This window comes from Mytilus trossulus, chromosome 2 (genome assembly GCF_036588685.1).
Source record: "Mytilus trossulus isolate FHL-02 chromosome 2, PNRI_Mtr1.1.1.hap1, whole genome shotgun sequence".
NCBI lineage: Eukaryota > Metazoa > Mollusca > Bivalvia > Mytilida > Mytilidae > Mytilus > Mytilus trossulus.
In genome coordinates, this window is record NC_086374.1 from 16,232,013 (window position 1) to 16,251,209 (window position 19,197).

The window sequence follows — 19,197 nt, forward strand, 5'->3', positions numbered from 1 at the left end:
TAATCACAGATTTTATTGATATTTTCTAATATTAATTTGAAGCATGACTTGATTTGGTATACTGTATCAAAAATGTAACTATAAAATGACATTAAAGAAGGTTTAAAACTTATCACTTCTGTCAGACATTAAATAACATTACAGCACAATCCACGTAACCGAATGTTCATTTAATAATCTCAATCGAATACTTTAGAATTTGAATTTGAGAGAGGTAATTTGTCTCCTATTATAAACGGCTATTTTGGTTATAAGCGAACCATATTTTTCACGCATTCTTCCGATATCCTGAATGTGTTTCTAAACTTGGTTTTGTGTTTATTTATTGGATATTACTTGGAATTACTGCTCTTCAATTGTTGAAACTTTAAAATTTGCTATTTTTGAGTACTGGTCCAATGACGCATGAATGTTTGAAATGCTAATATCGTTTTTCAAATGACAAGACAGAAGTACAACAGGTCAATAAAATAACTGTTAAAAAAACCGAATATGAGAGTAAAAAGTTACAGTCCTGGTATCTATGACGACTTAAGTTACAAGTGAAATAAATCAATATAAGTGATTAACAAAGGAATATCTAGGAATATTAGACCGTTGGTTTTCCCGTTTGAATGGTTTTACACTAGTAATTTTGGGGCCCTTTATAGCTTGTTGTTCGGTGTGAGCCAAGGCTCCGTGTTGAAGGCCGTACTTTAACCTATAATGGTTTACTTTTTAAATTGTTATTTGGATGGAGAGTTGTCTCATTGGCACTCACACCACATCTTCCTATATCTATCTAGGCTTTCTTTGATAAATATTATATGCAATTTGATTTCTTATCAAACAACATGAAAAATGCCACCAAAAGAAACCATTGAAGCGTAAATGAAGTTGTTTGTTTTCTTAAAAAGACAAAACAATGGATTCAGCAGCATATCCCATTCTAAAAATCATATTAAAGGGTTTCGAAACTATATATTTAAAACGAATATATATTATAGATTCAGTCTAGGTAGCCCAGGGGTCTAGAGCGTTTATATATAGAGCGCTTGGCACTGTAAAGGCGGTGTGGTCTCGATATCTCAATAGCATGAGTTAGAATCCTAACAAGGGAAGAACAACAGTTTACTCCCACAAGTTTTCAGATTTACCATTGGTTTACTTATATTTAAAGTAATCATGAATATAATGTGTATGTTCATCCGGGCATCACCTTCACTGATGAATCAATTGATGGATCTGTTGTAGATTTGTCACTTGTTAATTTTGGGTCCTCAATGCTCCTCAACTTTATTTGTTTTGGCTTTTTAACTATTTTGATCTGAGCGTCACTGATGAGTCTTATGTAGACGAAACACGCGTCTGGCGTATAAAATTATAATCCTGGTACTTTTGATAACTATTGTTATGACTTACGATCCTTTAGACAGATATTTAGCTAATCTGCAGCTAATTTCATCGTCATGCCTCATGTATCATGTACTGTGCTACAACTCTAGACTATATTTACGAAGAAAGGTAACACAAGGCCACCGAAAGCTGAATATTTAGTTCAGTCTAGGTGGCTGAGTGGTATAGAGCACTAGACATAATACAGGCGGTGTTTTCTCAATATCTTAATAGCATTAGTTGGAATCCCGGCGATGGAAGAACAAAATTTTACTTCCAAAAATTTGCAGATTTTACATTGTTGTTTTGATATTTAGAGTAGAATACAAAATGTGTTTTAAGCGGTGTATCACCTTCACTGGTGATTCAATGGATGGATCTATCGTTTAGGCGTACCTATTTTCATTATTTATATCATAATCAGAACATGATTGAAACAATACAGGTACAACTGTAAATTACATTGTTTTTAAGACGTAAATGTCACTGTGAACAGTAACATTGTAACCAACCGGATCACATATGTTTTCCGGGTGTTTGGTAGAGTTGGTGACGCTCAATTATTCGTTTTCTTCGTAGTGTTTTGTGAGCTGTCATTTATTTGTGCATTTTTTATTTGGTGGTGGAGTTGTCTCCATCTTCTTATTGATTTTAATCGAGGAAGATAAGAATCTCCTCCCTTTTTGTAGAATCAGTATACATTCATACATCATATAAGAGGCTCCTGAGGTCCGGATATGAAAGGATAAGTATAAGAATGTGAATTATTAAATCGTATGTCGAAACTGACCGGAACATAGAAGGCCGATAGAGATTGCATTCAATCATTTAGTAGTTATTGAAAACTTTCAAAGTGCTGATATAGGTCGATTTTCTTCTATAACTCAATGATTCAAATGTGTTTGTGATATTAAAAAGAACATATGTAAATCTTCATTTATGTTATTATATTTGGATGTGTAAATTGTATCAGCTGGATTACTTTTGAATAAAGACTATTCTTATTACATTTGTGCGACAATTGCTTTAAGTATAAAGTTACTTCCGATATGAAAATGTCCACAATTAAATCATTGTCTGGCATTATAATTCAGAAACGTAACTGACACATACAAGGTTAGGCGGTTCAAAATGTATTCTACAAAAAGCATGGAAAGGTAGCACACAGAAATAATTACTTCTTTAATTAGGGTTTTCAGCTGTCAATTAGCAACCATCTCAAATACGTGTTTGATATGGATTAGACTTTTTTCACTGTAGGTTCTTGAACTTCAAGAATATTGGTTTATTTTTGGCGTTCACATACTCAATGCATAATTTTAAAATTACGATATATAGAATATTTCATGTTTACTCTAATATTAACATCATCCATGGAGCTATACCCTTAGATTGAAAGGTACCTAACAAATGCCTTTTTGAAATATGAACATTTAAAGTATGTAGCAGTGAGGGAAAATGGTATGTTATTTCTAAAGAACATTTATTTCCTGATAGCACTCTTCACAATACATTTAAAATCTCACGTTTAAAAAGTCATATACTTACAAATTTTGAGCCAGATTGTTTTGACTCATCAGGTTGAGGTGTCAACACATTGGAGAATGGAATTTCAGCATTAAACTTGACAGACTGCATCAGGCGAATAACACAACTAGATACATTCCTGAATGATAACTTCTTTGCTCGAACGTTACCCATATCGGACTTGTTTAAAAATTTACTCGGTATCTGAAAAGTTATAAAAATCATAACTTGAAAAAAGATAGTTTTGAAATATGATGACATATTTTTTCTTTCATGTGCTAATCTTGTATATTAAATAAGTTTGAATAACTATAGCTGTGCTATAATCGTGATTGTATTAGTACCTTAAAAAGCTGTTAGTTTATAATAATGATTAGATACTAAATGTCCTGATTGTTAGTAAGTGTATATCCAATATATAAAATTTTTAATCCTGCTATGCGGTGTCCCGGTTGATTGAAACGTTTTATATAAAGCAGAATATTTAAAATACTGGCAATAACAAGGTTTCTATTTATCAGACTTTAATAGATTGAAGACAAAGTATAAAAAGAATATGACTAAGGACGCGAATGCCGCCGCTCAAGCTTTGAAATTGAGACGGACAGAAATACATAACGACGGAAGGACGGAAAAATAAAAAAGACGAGAAGGCAGAGGTCGGACTGACGGCAAGTGATCACATTTTAAAATATATTGAAATTTAAATATACAAATGAAGTAACTTTTGAATACCAGTATGTCGTAAAACATTACAGGTCACAAGGTACTTTTTTATAACATATTTGAAAAAATTCTTGGTCTTTCGTTTAATCTTTTTTTGAATTCTATCAAACGGTGCAAGTATATAGAAATACGCTCAATATGTATTGCCAATAATTATAATCGAGTTTCCTATAAATATTATTATTTTGAATGCCAAAGAAAACATTTTCATTTTGTTTTTAATTGTACTGACAGATTGACGTAGAAGCAAAACAACTGTTCATTTTGCATTTGAGAACCTCTTTGATGTTAAAGTAAATAGTTCAGAAATAACATAATTGCCTATAAAATGTACTCCTTTAGATGAAGATCATTACACAAACATGAATAAAAAATAAGTCATATTCATGTTTTCTGCAGTTCAGAAATTTTATTTTTATTATTTAAAGAAAAGAGCATGTGGCCTATAACAGAGATGAGATAAGCAATGCTTGAACTTTGCTGTAAATAGTATAATGATTTGTTGAAGCACAAAGACATATGTTCTATAAATATTACAGTCATTCCCTTATGGTTGATTCTTAAAGCTTGATTTAAATTTTAGTGGGACTTAAACACATCTTAATTTTAATATTGATAACTTGAAAGGTTAAACTGTGTAGACAGCAAATTCTTGAGCCTAACAGCACATTTTCCATCTTAAATTTGGTTAACTATTGTAATGATTTTTACTGCCAATTATGTTGAGAATATTGTACGAATCGGTGTTTTTTTTTTAATTAACTGCATAATATTCTGGTGCCGTAAGATATAGAGAGAAATTGCCTTTCTTTGCCTTAAGATAAAAATAAATTTTATATCTAATCTGATTATTTAGTATATGCTGTCAGCAATAGTGTAATCTAAATAAGATGTTAATGTTCAATAAAATATATAAATTAAAAGCTATATGAAAAGAAAATCAGAGGAAACACTTTTGCCTTGGTAAAATAAGACTGGGAGTACATTTTGAGATACTTTCTGCTTGATGAAAACAATGAGCCAAACATATAGAATAACAATTTATTATAATTTTGCCATAATGCAAGTAAGGAAAATTGCAGCCAATAACTTTATTATTTACATGACTTTTGTCATTATAAAATTCTGTGTTCTTTTTATCTATTATGCCTGTGAGTATATTTGTACTATATCATCTAAATAGATTCAAGTTGTTACAAGTAATTTCTATAATATCCATAAATAATATATACCCTTCGAGGATGATTAGATTTGATCAAATATGTTTCTATTCCTTTCTCTCTGAGAAACTGGTTTCTTTCACCGCCATCTCCTGGTTCTACTTCAAATTCACCTTGAAGATTGTCTAATGTTTCTTTTGTAATGTGGACACGTCTGCAAGTTATTTGAAATATTCATTAGACATTAATATTTACTACACACATTTCAGTTTATCTGAAAATACTAATTGTTCAGGATTGTGTTTCTTCAGAAAGGTTTCTAAATAGAAAACAGCGTCTGATGAAAAAAAAATTAGTTTACTGCAGCTAATAAGAGTCTAAAGCCAGAAAGAAACACCAATTTAGTTTGAACATATTTATTTATAGTAGATTGGGAAACAAGTTTTGCAATTTATAGTAATCCTTTTCCACTTTGCGGGTGCGAGTGCTGCCTTGTAGCGGCATTAGCCTGCTCTTTATCGAGATCTACAAGGGTGTCTTTAACGTGCAAGAGATGTGGCTATCTCTAAACACGGGTCAGCCATTACACTCCCCTTCCGACGGATTATAATCGTTTCCTCAAAACCATACTCGCAAATGGTATCAAAGGAGAGCCAAAATTCAGTCAAAGAAATTTTCATCCATAAAGGTAACCGAACCAGGAACCTTTGTGTTAGTAGTTCACTAGTAACAACTACACCACGGCTCTCTTTAATTGAAATTGAAATATTCTCTCTGTCAAGACCAATTTCACATTATATAATACAGAAGAAATGGTATAGCGAACTAATCATTTTCAACTACGGCAGAATGTTGCCTTAAAATATTTGTTGAGAAATTTTTCTAACAGAATTTATGTGTATTGCAATTCAAAAATATCTGTTATTTGCTATAACAGAACTGACATAATATGCATCTGTGACAAGCAAAATTGCAGGAGTATAATTTAGTCGACAATAATGTTTGCTAAATGTTCATTTTGTTTCATTTAACTCTGTTGTAAAAAACGTAACATGTCGATAAAACATGAAACAGTAATTGTGTGTTGTAACAGTTCCCACGAACAAATGATCATCTTAGAGATTTATATCTATTCCAATTATCTAATTAGGACTAACATTAAAAACAATAAATTCCCTATACATTTTATTACATAAGAAGATACCAAGAATGGGTACAAGAAATGTACACAGTTTGGAGAAATATAGAATCAGCAAATATAAATCTAACTAGATATAAAAATGCTTTTAAAACTGTACTATAAATAAAGACAACAGAAGTATACTGGTGTTCAAATGTCATAAATCGATTTAGAGAACACATATAGAAACAAACTATTTGAAAACAAATCCCATATTCTTGACTTGTTACAATAAGATACTCTTATGAGTGTTAAACATATTATTTGATTAAATTTTACCCTGGAATGCCTCCACTTTCCATTTGATTGGCTAGTGTCACGTCGTTACTCCATACATCATATTGCCATTTTTTAAGTCCGAGAACACCACATAAAACACGGCCTGTATGTAGTCCAACTCTCATGTTCAATTGTATATCACTTGTTTCACATACAGAGCTAAAATGAAAGAAAAACACCATTAAAATATAATATATGAGCAATTTACAGAGGGTACAACTTCTCGGGAATTTAAGTTTGCAAATAAAGACAACAGTAATATACCGCTGTTCGAAATTCATAAATCGATTGAGAAAAAAACAAATCCGGGTTTCAAACTAAAAACACATCAAATATAAGAGGAGAACAAAGACAGAACAGAACCACACCGCTCAAATTCAACACACACAGAAACAAACTATAATATAACAATGGCTATTTTCCTGACTAGGTTCAGGACATTTTAGCAACATTGACTGAAATGAATAACGAGGCTTGGTTAAATCAATACTCTAGATTGCCAAACAGGTTTTACACAATATATTGCATATATTTAGAGATTTAAACACATTTGATGATGGACAAACATAAATAGCTCAACCATTAATGTGCACTTATCTAATAACACCAACGTCGACTACATTTCTAAATACAGCTGTTAGTTTTTATTGGTGAAGGAAGTCGGGGTGCCCGGAGTGAACCATCGACCTTGGGAAGGAAAACCTACCATCCTTGTCAATTAAAATTGTTGTACGAACCTGTCTCGTGTATGGATCGAACTCACATCCTAAATGTTGACAGGATATTGATACGGCATTTGAACTCCGAAGAAAGCAAAACAGGAATAATACCGAACTCCAAGGAAATTTCAAAAACGGAAAGTCCTTAATCAATTGGCATAATCAACAGCTCATACACACCAAACTAGTTGGAAACAACTGTCATATTCCTGACTTGGTTGATGCATTTCCTTATGTAGAAAATGGTGGATTAAACCTGTTTTTTATCTAGCTTAACATTTCACTTGCATGGATATTGCATAGAATTTCATAATATTGACACATTGTGTGAGTAAACCAAACAGACTATTTAGGTACAATTGTCCGAAATAAGAATACAGCAGTCAGCATAATACTTTATAATCTTAATCACTATAAAAACAAATAACTATTTTAGACCACTCTGTCAACGAGAAATTATATTTGAGCGTGTGCTAGTTTATATATACCAACAATTGATAGAGTGCATAATTCTATATTATAACGAATATTTCTAAGTGTCTTGGGTCAAAGATTAAGGATTCCTTGAGAGATCAACTTATGGTATTTTTATTGGGTTAGACTGGGTAACATTGATGAGACTGTCGTACAAAGTGAGAGGTTGAGCGCTATAAAATCAGGTTTAATCCACCATTTTCTACAATTGAAAATGCCTGTACCAAGTCAGGAATATGACAGTTGTTGTCCATTCGTTTTTTATGTGTTTTGTCATTTGATTTTGCCATGTGATTAGGGACTTTCCGATTTGATTTTTCCTCTGAGTTCAGTATATGTGTGATTTTACTTTTTACTGTATATAATTCCAATTAGTATGACGTTGTTCATTTTAATTCTTACACTTTCCGTAAGCCGAATTCAAAGTATATTTGTTACCATAACCGCACTTACTGAATAGCCTCTATCATGTCAAGTCCCATCTCTACACAACATTTGGCATGATCCGGTCTTTCTTCTGGTAATCCACTAACACAATAGTAGCAATCCCCAAGAATTTTGATTCGCATACAGTTATTTTTCTGAAAGGACGAAACTAAAATATAATTATCAAGAAAAACATGGAGAACTATTAAAGACTTTTGTACAATATTGTTCAGGATCTTTTTTCATAATCAATTGCTAGAAGTCTGCGAATGCTAGAGTAATGAATATTGACCAATACTTTATGGCATATATGCGCAAATTGTGTGTTTGGATATCAAAATAAACATAAATTGCGCCTGTCCCATGTCAGGAGCCTCTGGCCTTTGTTAGTCTTGTATTATTTTAATTTTAGTTTCTTGTGTACAATTTGGAAATTAGTATGGCGTTCATTATCACTGAACTAGTATATATTTGTTTAGGGGCCAGCTAAAGGACGCCTCCGGGTGTGGGAATTTCTCGCTACATTGCAGACATGTGGGGTGACCTTCTGCTGTTGTTTTTTCTATGGTCGGGTTGTTGTCTCTTTGACACATTCCCCATTTCCATTCTCAATTTTATAAATAGTGGGGAAGCACGCAAAACAAGGGTTATTCTTTTTACAACATTTTCACAATAGTAAGTACTCTACCTTTAATGCTTAATAGTTTTAATCATTTTAAAAACTACTAATGTGCTTAATTAAGTAAGGACAAATGTTTCAATACTGATTGGATTTTAGATGCAGCACCTTGGTCTAAATGGTGGGACAGTCTGCAAGTCAATCTAGAGGTATTAAATACCAAAAATGTATGTGTACACGTCCGAAGACAGTCCTTCACTAGGTAAGCTCGATGCAAACACTGTTTTGGTGCAGACAAAAAAGACAGGGCCTTTTGAGAAAAAGTAAACCTCGTGTAAATACATCAATATAAACAGTATGAAGTTTATTGTACTCAATTACACAATATTCATATCTTTTAGGACGCATTTACAGTATAAGAATCAAGTGAACAGTATCACATCCATGTTGATGATTCACAAGAAGGCAGATCGCCAATAGTGAAGGGTCCACCTAGTAAAACATGCTTGAAAACAAGCATATTGCAAAACTTAGTTTGATAAAAGTGTTTTCGGAATAACCTTCGTTAGGCATAAATAATATATGTCGAAAGTTTAAAGAAAACACACATTCATCATATGACGCATAATAAACAATCTAGGCCTAAAGTATTGGGAAATCTCCGTTAATGAACAACTATGCGAATAATGCTAAGCTTAATCTATCACTTAAATTTCTGTGATTTGAAGTTTCACGTAAATAAAAACAACATGTAAGTAACATATTCCTGTAGAGTGATATCACCGGGCGAAATATAAGTCATCATATCGCCTTATTATGATACTAAATATGCTGTTCGTTACATGTGTTTCTTGTTTAAATCTTATCGCGTGCGTTCGATTATAATGATTATTAAAGTGCCAATTATAAAATCAATCATTAGGGGTAATTAAAAAAATCGAGCATTTCGCAAACAGTTGTAAAATCGTATACGCACTAATACATAGAAGCAATGAACGTTGTAGAGGAGGGAAATAGTATGCAGTAAAGTTTATCTTACTGGTCAGATAATGACACTGACAAAAGAGCAAAGCGCTACAGTAACAACTAAATGATAGAGATTGACGAAAACAAACTTGATCTGGACCTCAGTCAGTTCTTGAATAATCACGATGTCAGACGTTTGATAGGAAACAATCACTCAACCAATTCATTTGTACAGACACAAAACTTGTGTACCGACATAAAACATGAAAATACAACGCTGATTTTTCTGTAATGATCTATTCTTAATCGGGTACTATGTCTAAGATGTAGACAACTCTCCAACAGAAAGCAAATAACATACAAGTTTTGAACCAACTATGGACTTCAATAATGCGCAAAACCTATACGTCAGCTTTGAAAGTCCTCCGAAATTATTTTTTTTTAGATACGAATAAATTATAAAACAGAAAGTGGTTGTAGTTTTCTGATCAATTAAATCGGATATAAACTGAGAATTTATGGTAAAGTAAATCATGTAGAGCGGATGATGGTCATGTAGTACTAGCAATTGTGTATCATTGCTAACTAAGTTTTAATGATAATCCTTGTCTATAGGGGTTATATGTTTAATGGAAAGTGCATATTTTCCGTATCCTGATCAATATTGCAAATACAGCTGTCTTATGAGAATGAATTGCATACTCGGTAAACTACGTTTTCTCACATTTCAGAGAATAAAGTGAATACGTGTTAAATACCAGGTGGTGGTTTCGATTCTTTGTGATTTTAGTTAAAACTGTCCTTAAAAACAATTACTGACTTGTAAGATTTAATGAAAGTAGGAACTTGAGGCTGAAAATTAGATCGAGCTGGATACAAGGTATGAAGCATCTAGATCTTCTACCTTCTGATATCCGCCACCACCGCCGGATAGTATTTTACTGTGGCATGCGGGCCAAAGTCAACGTTAAGACTATGTTTCTGCACTCAAAAACTAAGCACAAAGATATTGATGTCAAAAACGTATTTCAATTTCACACCTATAAGTTATTATTGTGCTATCAAACATCTTGGTCACATTGTTTTCAAACAAAAAACGTTTTTTAATAATCGAAATACTTATATATAATAATATTAAGCATAGTTACCTTTGCTAAATAATCGAAACGTCCAAAAAGTTCATTTAAAATTCGTACTAATTCCTGAGCTGTGCAGTGCGATGAGAGGTTAGTAAAACCAACAATGTCAGCGAAAAGTATACTATAAAAAAAATAAGGAAAGTACAACTAAAACATCTCGTAAATTTAGAAATGGTGTGGGTAAAATTATCGATCCCTAAATAAAGTTATTCTAAAAGATTACCAATTCAACACTGTATTGGAGTCATTGAATATTGTCTAATCGGTATAAATATTGATTGTGTTTATATCAATAAATCCAAAACAAACTATATATCATTGTTTTACAAACTTTTAACTTGTACTACCCGTGTTCTGTTGTTTTGTTTGTTTCTTCTTTTTTTTTTTTTTTTTTTAATTTGTTGGGTCGGCTTTTGGAGTAGACGAGAATAATTACTCACATGTACATCAGCCTTTACTAATATTCCTCACAACAGCTTTATATTATACTTCACCACGTATAGGACAAATAATTGTGATGGATACTATTCAAAACCTACCTAACATTTTCATGAGGTTGTATATAGATTTTGTGGAACTGTCCCTGAGTATTTTGTGACGTAAGATCGTCCTTCATTTCCATAGCAACGTGCTGGGGGAGTACACTTAGCAGCAGCTTTTCCTGAAAAGAAAAACATAGAGTGAAAAAAAGGTATCATGGGACGTAAATTTTAGGTAGATTTTTATGTTCAGAGATCAATTTAAAACAAAGTGCGCGTATATCTATAATCCAGATACAGAAGTCCCCTTTTGACGAACGCAATAATAACATTAACGATATCAATTTTACTGCACCACAAACGTATTTCGACAATTATCGTCTCTTCAGGCAGACCACCTTTTTTTTAATCCAAACGTTGAAGAGTTGGTAAAAGTATATAACCACAAAGAGAAAAAAGTAAAGTCAAATCCGGACATTGAATTAAATCTATGTATGCATGTGTGGGATACATTTGTACATTCATTGAAATCCTCAGGGAATTTCTCTTTCTCGTAAAACACAATCGATCGTCTCTTTTTTCGAATGTGAATAGACTTATCACCGGGTGTATATATACATGAGCAAAATGAAGGGTTGCACATGTGGAGCAAGATATTCTTTTCCTTTTGCAGCACCTGGTAGGGTGTATTAGGCTCAGTCCTTAGTTTTCTATGTTGTGTTTTGTGTATGATTAATGTTGACCATTTGGTATTTTTCTTAAGCCATGGCGTTGACCGTTTAATTTTAATTTATGAATCTGAACTTCCCTTTGTAATTTTTTTGCTTCTCTTAAAATTATTTCAAAAATATCAAAAGAACAATTGTTAATCAAATATTAATAAGTAATTGTTTAAATTCCTCGACAATTGTTCATTTGCTCCTAAACTTTATATTCTTAATAATATTAATGTTACCATTTACTTTTCAGTTTGATCCAATTTGACAAAAGATTATATATTCATCATAATACTATTTTTTTCGATACATTATTATCTAATTATAGCTATTTTAACAAGAAACTTCCCTGTAGAGATTCGCCGCGATATAGCCTGTTTGTGCTAATGCGGCGTAAAGCAACCAACAATCAATCAATCCCTGTAGAGATCAATTTCTGACGAATCTTGACAATAACTGATAATAACGTTATTTCCCAGAAATTTTCCTCACAAGTTTTAATTTAAATGAAGTATCTTTTATGTGTCACTTTAACAAGTTAATAACCGTCTTAGTATATGATATTAAGCCTCTTGGACTTTATAACACATGCCTTCAAACCAGCCATTACTACCATCTAAACAGAAAAATCACCAAATATACAGTGTAATATAAATGTACTGTAATAAAAACAAATGCTTGAATAAAAACAAAAGTATTCAAGATGTTTGTTTCGGGCTTTATATTGAAAAGAAGCCGAACTTTTCCAAAAGGGGATGATAAAGAGACGTACATTTTATAATTTCTGACAAAGTATTGTTAATTAAAACACGTTTGTGTTTACAATTGCCGTTGGGGTCGTTTGTGAAGAGTGAAATAAAGAATTTAGAAACTCGTCAACTTGTAAATAACAAATCTAAATCAGAAGAAAATTGTATATGAATTGTATAAATTCAGTGTCCTCAAAATAAAACTAAAAAAGAATAGGGTTTTTTTTTGTCACAGTATTTTCCATCACTTTAAATTTCCTTGTATAATGTATGTGCTCTATGATTTGTATAGGAGTTTCAGTTCAATAGGGAAGTTGAGCTATGCCGGTTATGATTATACAGAAAGTTCGAGCTATGCCGGGTATGATTAAACAAATCAACACATCGCATTTAAATCGTTTAACATCTAGCATATCATGAACAAGCATAATTCTTCCTGAAAAAAATCATTATATAAAAAAGAAAGTTAAAACAAAATGCGTCTAATCTAGCAGTTTTGGTTGTAGGTATCTTGAAATCATTCCAAAGCAGTGATATTACGTTAACTGTTTTTTTTCTAAAATTTAAATGAAGCTTTCGTCTTTTGACAGACAAGTCAATTTAAATAAATTAAGGCTATACGAAACTAGTTTATTTTATTTCTAGATTTCATTAAATAGTATGAGCTAAGCAGATTATAGTTTGGTGACTATATTGTGTAATTTGGTTGTTTTCAAATTTGTCTGGTGGGGGTCATAATGATGGACCATTCTTGTCGTAGTTTTGTTGTTGTTGTTTTTGTTTTGTACGGGGGAGGTAAAAAATGGTTGGTCATTCTTGTCGGCTTGTTGTTATGTTTGAGAAGATGGGGATTTTGGTTCTAAATGGTTGGTCATTTTTGTTGGCTTGTTGTTATGTTGGGGGAAGGGAATGTTAGTTCACAATGGTTGGTCATTCTTGTCGGCTTGTTGTTATGTTTGAGAAGATGGGGATTTTGGTTCTAAATGGTTGGTCATTTTTGTTGGCTTTTTGTTATGTTTGAGAAGATGGGGATTTTGGTTCTAAATGGTTGGTCATTTTTGTTGGCTTTTTGTTATGTTGGGGGAAGGGAATGTTAGTTCACAATGGTTGGTCATTCTTGTTGGCTTGTTGTTATGTTTGAGAAGATGGGGATTTTGGTTCTAAATGGTTGGTCATTTTTGTTGGCTTTTTGTTATGTTGGGGGAAGGGAATGTTAGTTCACAATGGTTGGTCATTTTTGTTGGCTTGTTGTTATGTTGGGAGAAGGAAATGTTAGTTCACAATGGTTGCATGGTCATTCTTGTTGGTTTGTTGTTATGTTGGGAGAAGGAAATGTTAGTTCACAATGGTTGGTCATTTTTGTTGGCTTTTTGTTATGTTGGGAGAAGGAAATGTTAGTTCACAATGGTTGGTCATTCTTGTTGGTTTGTTGTTATGTTGGGAGAAGGAAATGTTAGTTCACAATGGTTGGTCATTCTTGTTGGTTTGTTGTTATGTTGGGAGAAGGAAATGTTAGTTCACAATGGTTGGTCATTTTTGTTGGCTTTTTGTTATGTTGGGAGAAGGAAATGTTAGTTCACAATGGTTGGTCATTCTTGTTGGTTTGTTGTTATGTTGGGAGAAGGAAATGTTAGTTCACAATGGTTGGTCATTTTTGTTGGCTTGTTGTTGTGTTGGGAGAAGGAAATGTTAGTTCACAATGGTTGCATGGTCATTCTTGTTGGTTTGTTGTTATGTTGGGAGAAGGAAATGTTAGTTCACAATGGTTGGTCATTTTTGTTGGCTTTTTGTTATGTTGGGAGAAGGAAATGTTAGTTCACAATGGTTGGTCATTCTTGTTGGTTTGTTGTTATGTTGGGAGAAGGAAATGTTAGTTCACAATGGTTGGTCATTCTTGTTGGTTTGTTGTTATGTTGGGAGAAGGAAATGTTAGTTCACAATGGTTGGTCATTCTTGTTGGCTTGTTGTTATGTTGGGGGAAGGAAATGTTAGTTCACAATGGTTGGTCATTCTTGTTGGTTTGTTGTTATGTTGGGGGAAGGAAATGTTAGTTCACAATGGTTGGTCATTCTTGTTGGCTTGTTGTTATGTTGGGGGAAGGAAATGTTAGTTCACAATGGTTGGTCATTCTTGTTGGCTTGTTGTTATGTTGGGAGAAGGAAATGTTAGTTCACAATGGTTGGTCATTCTTGTTGGCTTGTTGTTATGTTGGGGGAAGGAAATGTTAGTTCACAATGGTTGGTCATTCTTGTTGGTTTGTTGTTATGTTGGGGGAAGGAAATGTTAGTTCACAATGGTTGGTCATTCTTGTTGGCTTGTTGTTATGTTGGGGGAAGGAAATGTTAGTTCACAATGGTTGGTCATTTTTGTTGGCTTGTTGTTATGTTGGGAGAAGGAAATGTTAGTTCACAATGGTTGGTCATTTTTGTTGGCTTTTTGTTGTGTTGGGAGAAGGAAATGTTAGTTCACAATGGTTGGTCATTTTTGTTGGCTTTTTGTTATGTTTGAGAAGATGGGGATTTTGGTTCTAAATGGTTGGTCATTCTTGTTGGCTTGTTGTTATGTTGGGAGAAGGAAATGTTAGTTCACAATGGTTGGTCATTTTTGTTGGCTTGTTGTTATGTTGGGAGAAGGAAATGTTAGTTCACAATGGTTGGTCATTCTTGTTGGCTTGTTGTTATGTTTGAGAAGATGGGGATTTTGGTTCTAAATGGTTGGTCATTCTTGTTGGCTTGTTGTTATGTTGGGAGAAGGAAATGTTAGTTCACAATGGTTGGTCATTTTTGTTGGCTTGTTGTTATGTTGGGAGAAGGAAATGTTAGTTCACAATGGTTGGTCATTTTTGTTGGCTTGTTGTTATGTTGGGGGAAGGGAATGTTAGTTCACAATGGTTGGTCATTCTTGTCGGCTTGTTGTTATGTTTGGGAAGATGGGGATTTTGGTTCTAAATGGTTGGTCATTTTTGTTGGCTTGTTGTTATGTTGGGGGAAGGGAATGTTAGTTCACAATGGTTGGTCATTCTTGTTGGCTTGTTGTTATGTTGGGGGAAGATGGGGATTTTGGTTCTAAATGGTTGGTCATTCTTGTCGGCTTGTTGTTATGTTGGGGGAAGGGAATGTTAGTTCACAATGGTTGATCATTCTTGTTGGCTTGTTGTTATGTTGGGGGAAGGGAATGTTAGTTCACAATGGTTGGTCATTCTTGTCGGCTTGTTGTTATGTTTGAGAAGATGGGGATTTTGGTTCTAAATGGTTGGTCATTCTTGTCGGCTTGTTGTTATGTTGGGGGAAGGGAATGTTAGTTCACAATGGTTGGTCATTCTTGTTGGCTTGTTGTTATGTTGGGGGAAGGGAATGTTAGTTCACAATGGTTGGTCATTCTTGTTGGTTTGTTGTTATGTCTGGGAGAAGGGGATTTTGGTTCTAAATGGTTGGTCATTCTTGTCGGCTTGTTGTTATGTTTGAGAAGATGGGGATTTTGGTTCTAAATGGTTGGTCATTCTTGTCGGCTTGTTGTTATGTTTGAGAAGATGGGGATTTTGGTTCTAAATGGTTGGTCATTCTTGTCGGCTTGTTGTTATGTTTGAGAAGATGGGGATTTTGGTTCTAAATGGTTGGTCATTCTTGTCGGCTTGTTGTTATGTTTGAGAAGATGGGGATTTTGGTTCTAAATGGTTGGTCATTTTTGTTGGCTTGTTGTTATGTTTGAGAAGATGGGGATTTTGGTTCTAAATGGTTGGTCATTTTTGTTGGCTTGTTGTTATTTTTTTTTATTGTTTTTAAAGATGTTTTCTGGACGTGAATCATAGTACATACTTTACTAGCTAATTAGAACTTCAAAGAGTTTGTTATTTTTTTTATATAGAATCATATTCGAAACAGTGTGGTCCTGGCCATTGATTGACGACCTAAATTATCCCATTGACTGGGACAAATTAGGTGAACGTTCGTCTGTAACGACCATTGCTCACTTCTTACTTATTAAAGAATTTAAACTGTAGGGTCACCAAAGGTTCTTAACGCCAACGCGTACTTTTCATGTATAATACGTGTAATTTAACGTTCAATTATACATGTATACAGACGTGACGTATAGACATCAATTAACGAATGAATCAGTGTAAAATAATAACTGCATTAGCAGTAAATCAAAGCAAATCGTTCAATTATTCCAAGATCAACATGTAGAAGGACTATAAATCAGCTTTACGACTTGTTATTCTACAAGTTTCGTGATCTCAACAGTTGTAGACTACCGTTTGATTTGATCAGATATTGTAATACGCTCTCAAATGTTTTATACATTTTGCTTCCCAAAGTCTGTTTACCTGATGAAGGTTCATTTTAGAAACACGTGGGCGACTGCAAAATGTATCTTATATTAATTTTACATATATCTGATTGTAATCAAATTATAAGATATCAACCTCGCATTCGTTTACTTGGACTTCAAATACATCTTTGCCATTTCATCGTATGTTTCAGTTGAATTGATGAATATGATAACTATAGGACTTTGAACCCGTGCATGGAAATAATATTCTTCGCACTGCTTTGATTATTGAAGAAGATATTTCCTTAACTATGATTATATTTGATTTGCAACAAACAATTAGGCCATCAGATTTCAAGGCCATAGGTTGCATAATATTTATATAAATTATAATAGAAGTCCGAAAAAAATGTGGAAAAAAAAACTTAGAACAATTCTATAAAATTAGGTGCATAACTTCCACATGTATACGGCAATCTTCACGTGACGGCATATGGTTCTTGGTTAAAAACTGTAGGAGGAATTGAACACTTATAGTCTCTTTCAAAAGTATGAAAAATGAGAAAAATATCCAAAGTTTCGTAAAAGCAGGTTCATAATTTTAACAAATGCACATGTTTCATGGATTTGGGTTTGAAACTGTAGGAGAAGTTTAAATAAAATTACACTCTATAAATTTTGATGAAAAAGACTTAAGTTCTCAATCGACTTTGTTCAACCCGACCAAAAAAATGAATAAACATTCATGGTTTGGTGGTAATTAACTTCATAGATACTCAGCATAGAAACCAGGCTTCACGTTTCATACACCATTTACCAAAGACTTGACGTAATGTGCAAAGTTAAAGTGCATTGAGGATCTAAAACTCCAAAAGGTTGTGTCAAATATACAGATATGGTGATATATTATTGTCACTGTCACTGTGTGTAGTAAATAAAGTATGATGTCAAAAAGATTCGAGAAAGGAAAAAAATAAAGCTAGCCATTAACGATCAAATATTGTTCGCTTTTTCAGATCACCTGCGTCCCTGACACCATCACTAAACAAGAAACGCAGTAAATTAAACTCTAAATATTTAAATATCAAAGCACGTTCTTTGTACTTTGCTAATTTAGCATCCTCGGTACTTTATCTGTGAGCAGAATCAGATGTTATATAACTGATAACAATCTAATACGTTAACACAGGAAATGTTAAGGATTTATTTGTATCAGCTAACACAGATAAATACCTCCCGCTAAATGGTGAACATGTAAACACTATCTCCCAGTCAAAACAAACCGCGATGCAACCAGTGCACTAAACCTCGTTGGCAGTTTTCACCTATCAAGTTCAAGTAAATTGTTCTTTGATATTTTGCAGGGCAACTTGATTTAGAAACATTCTAATCAAATTTACTGCAGGCGATCAAAATTCTGCAAGATCTCTGTTCAATACATGAATACTCCGATTGAAAAAGATTTGTTTGCTCATGTTTAGGACTAACCTATCTCCTTTATATAAGTCTAAGTTAATAAGTGTAATATCTTTTAATACGAAAATAGAAAATATACGAGCTAATAGTTGAACATCAATTAGCGGACTGTCCGGAATTAACAAAGACTGAACACATAATGCAGTCCCCTCATCACAATATATCGGATGTGTGCTTAAATGACGTCACTCCTTTTGTAATTGACAGGTGCTTTAATAACGCCATAAAATATGTATAAAATACCTTAATTTAGAATATGGCTATAAACCTCGTAATTAAATCTGCGTCATTCACAATTTGAAAGAATAACAAGGCTAATAAATTTTAAAGAAAAGCACATCAAAGTGCAATTATACAACTACATATAGAACTGATAACGAAGAAAGCTAGAACAGATAATAATGCAAGACATACAAACATGTTGTTTTGCAGGCTTTGTTTCCTTACTGACTGTATTTTCCAGTAGTATGGATGCAATATTTGCCACTGGACATGATATTGAACATCATGTCGTAAAACAAAGATATTCATCAACAGTAAAAAAAATAAATATGTTTGTTGCATAAGATAAATGCATAAAAAATTTCTTATGTATTCTAAATTACCATGTACGTTGGTAGAGCAATTTTTCCCTTGATTTTGCAAATTCTATATCTATAACTAATCTGCAAATCAGCTTCAGTCACACCTCATCATTTCTCTAGATTAATTAGAATCGAACGTATATTTACACAAAACTGAAGGAAAAGTTAATTATAACAAATACCGTCAATGAAAACATAATTAACAAAACTAAACGGCCTGAACACTGGTGATTTCGTTTTATCATGGTCTCCGTTGCGGAATTTTCTTCTGATTAATTCAAAGTTTTGTTAATCTCATATTCTCTTCTAAAATTGAAAGGCAATATATTGCA

At 33.1% G+C, this 19,197-nt stretch overlaps 1 protein-coding gene across 1 annotated transcript in view; it reads right to left on the reverse strand.

The window, feature by feature from the left end:
• The window catches only part of LOC134706601 (adenylate cyclase type 1-like), a 76,675-nt gene that overhangs the window by 33,136 nt on the left and 24,342 nt on the right, over positions 1-19,197 (reverse strand). The window contains exons 3-8 of the mRNA XM_063565673.1: positions 11,129-11,250; positions 10,599-10,710; positions 7,893-8,020; positions 6,247-6,405; positions 4,860-5,001; positions 2,923-3,105 (exon numbers count right to left, since the gene is read on the reverse strand). Coding sequence (XP_063421743.1) covers positions 2,923-3,105; positions 4,860-5,001; positions 6,247-6,405; positions 7,893-8,020; positions 10,599-10,710; positions 11,129-11,250 — 846 coding nt within the window. The remainder of the gene's footprint in view (positions 1-2,922; positions 3,106-4,859; positions 5,002-6,246; positions 6,406-7,892; positions 8,021-10,598; positions 10,711-11,128; positions 11,251-19,197) is intronic.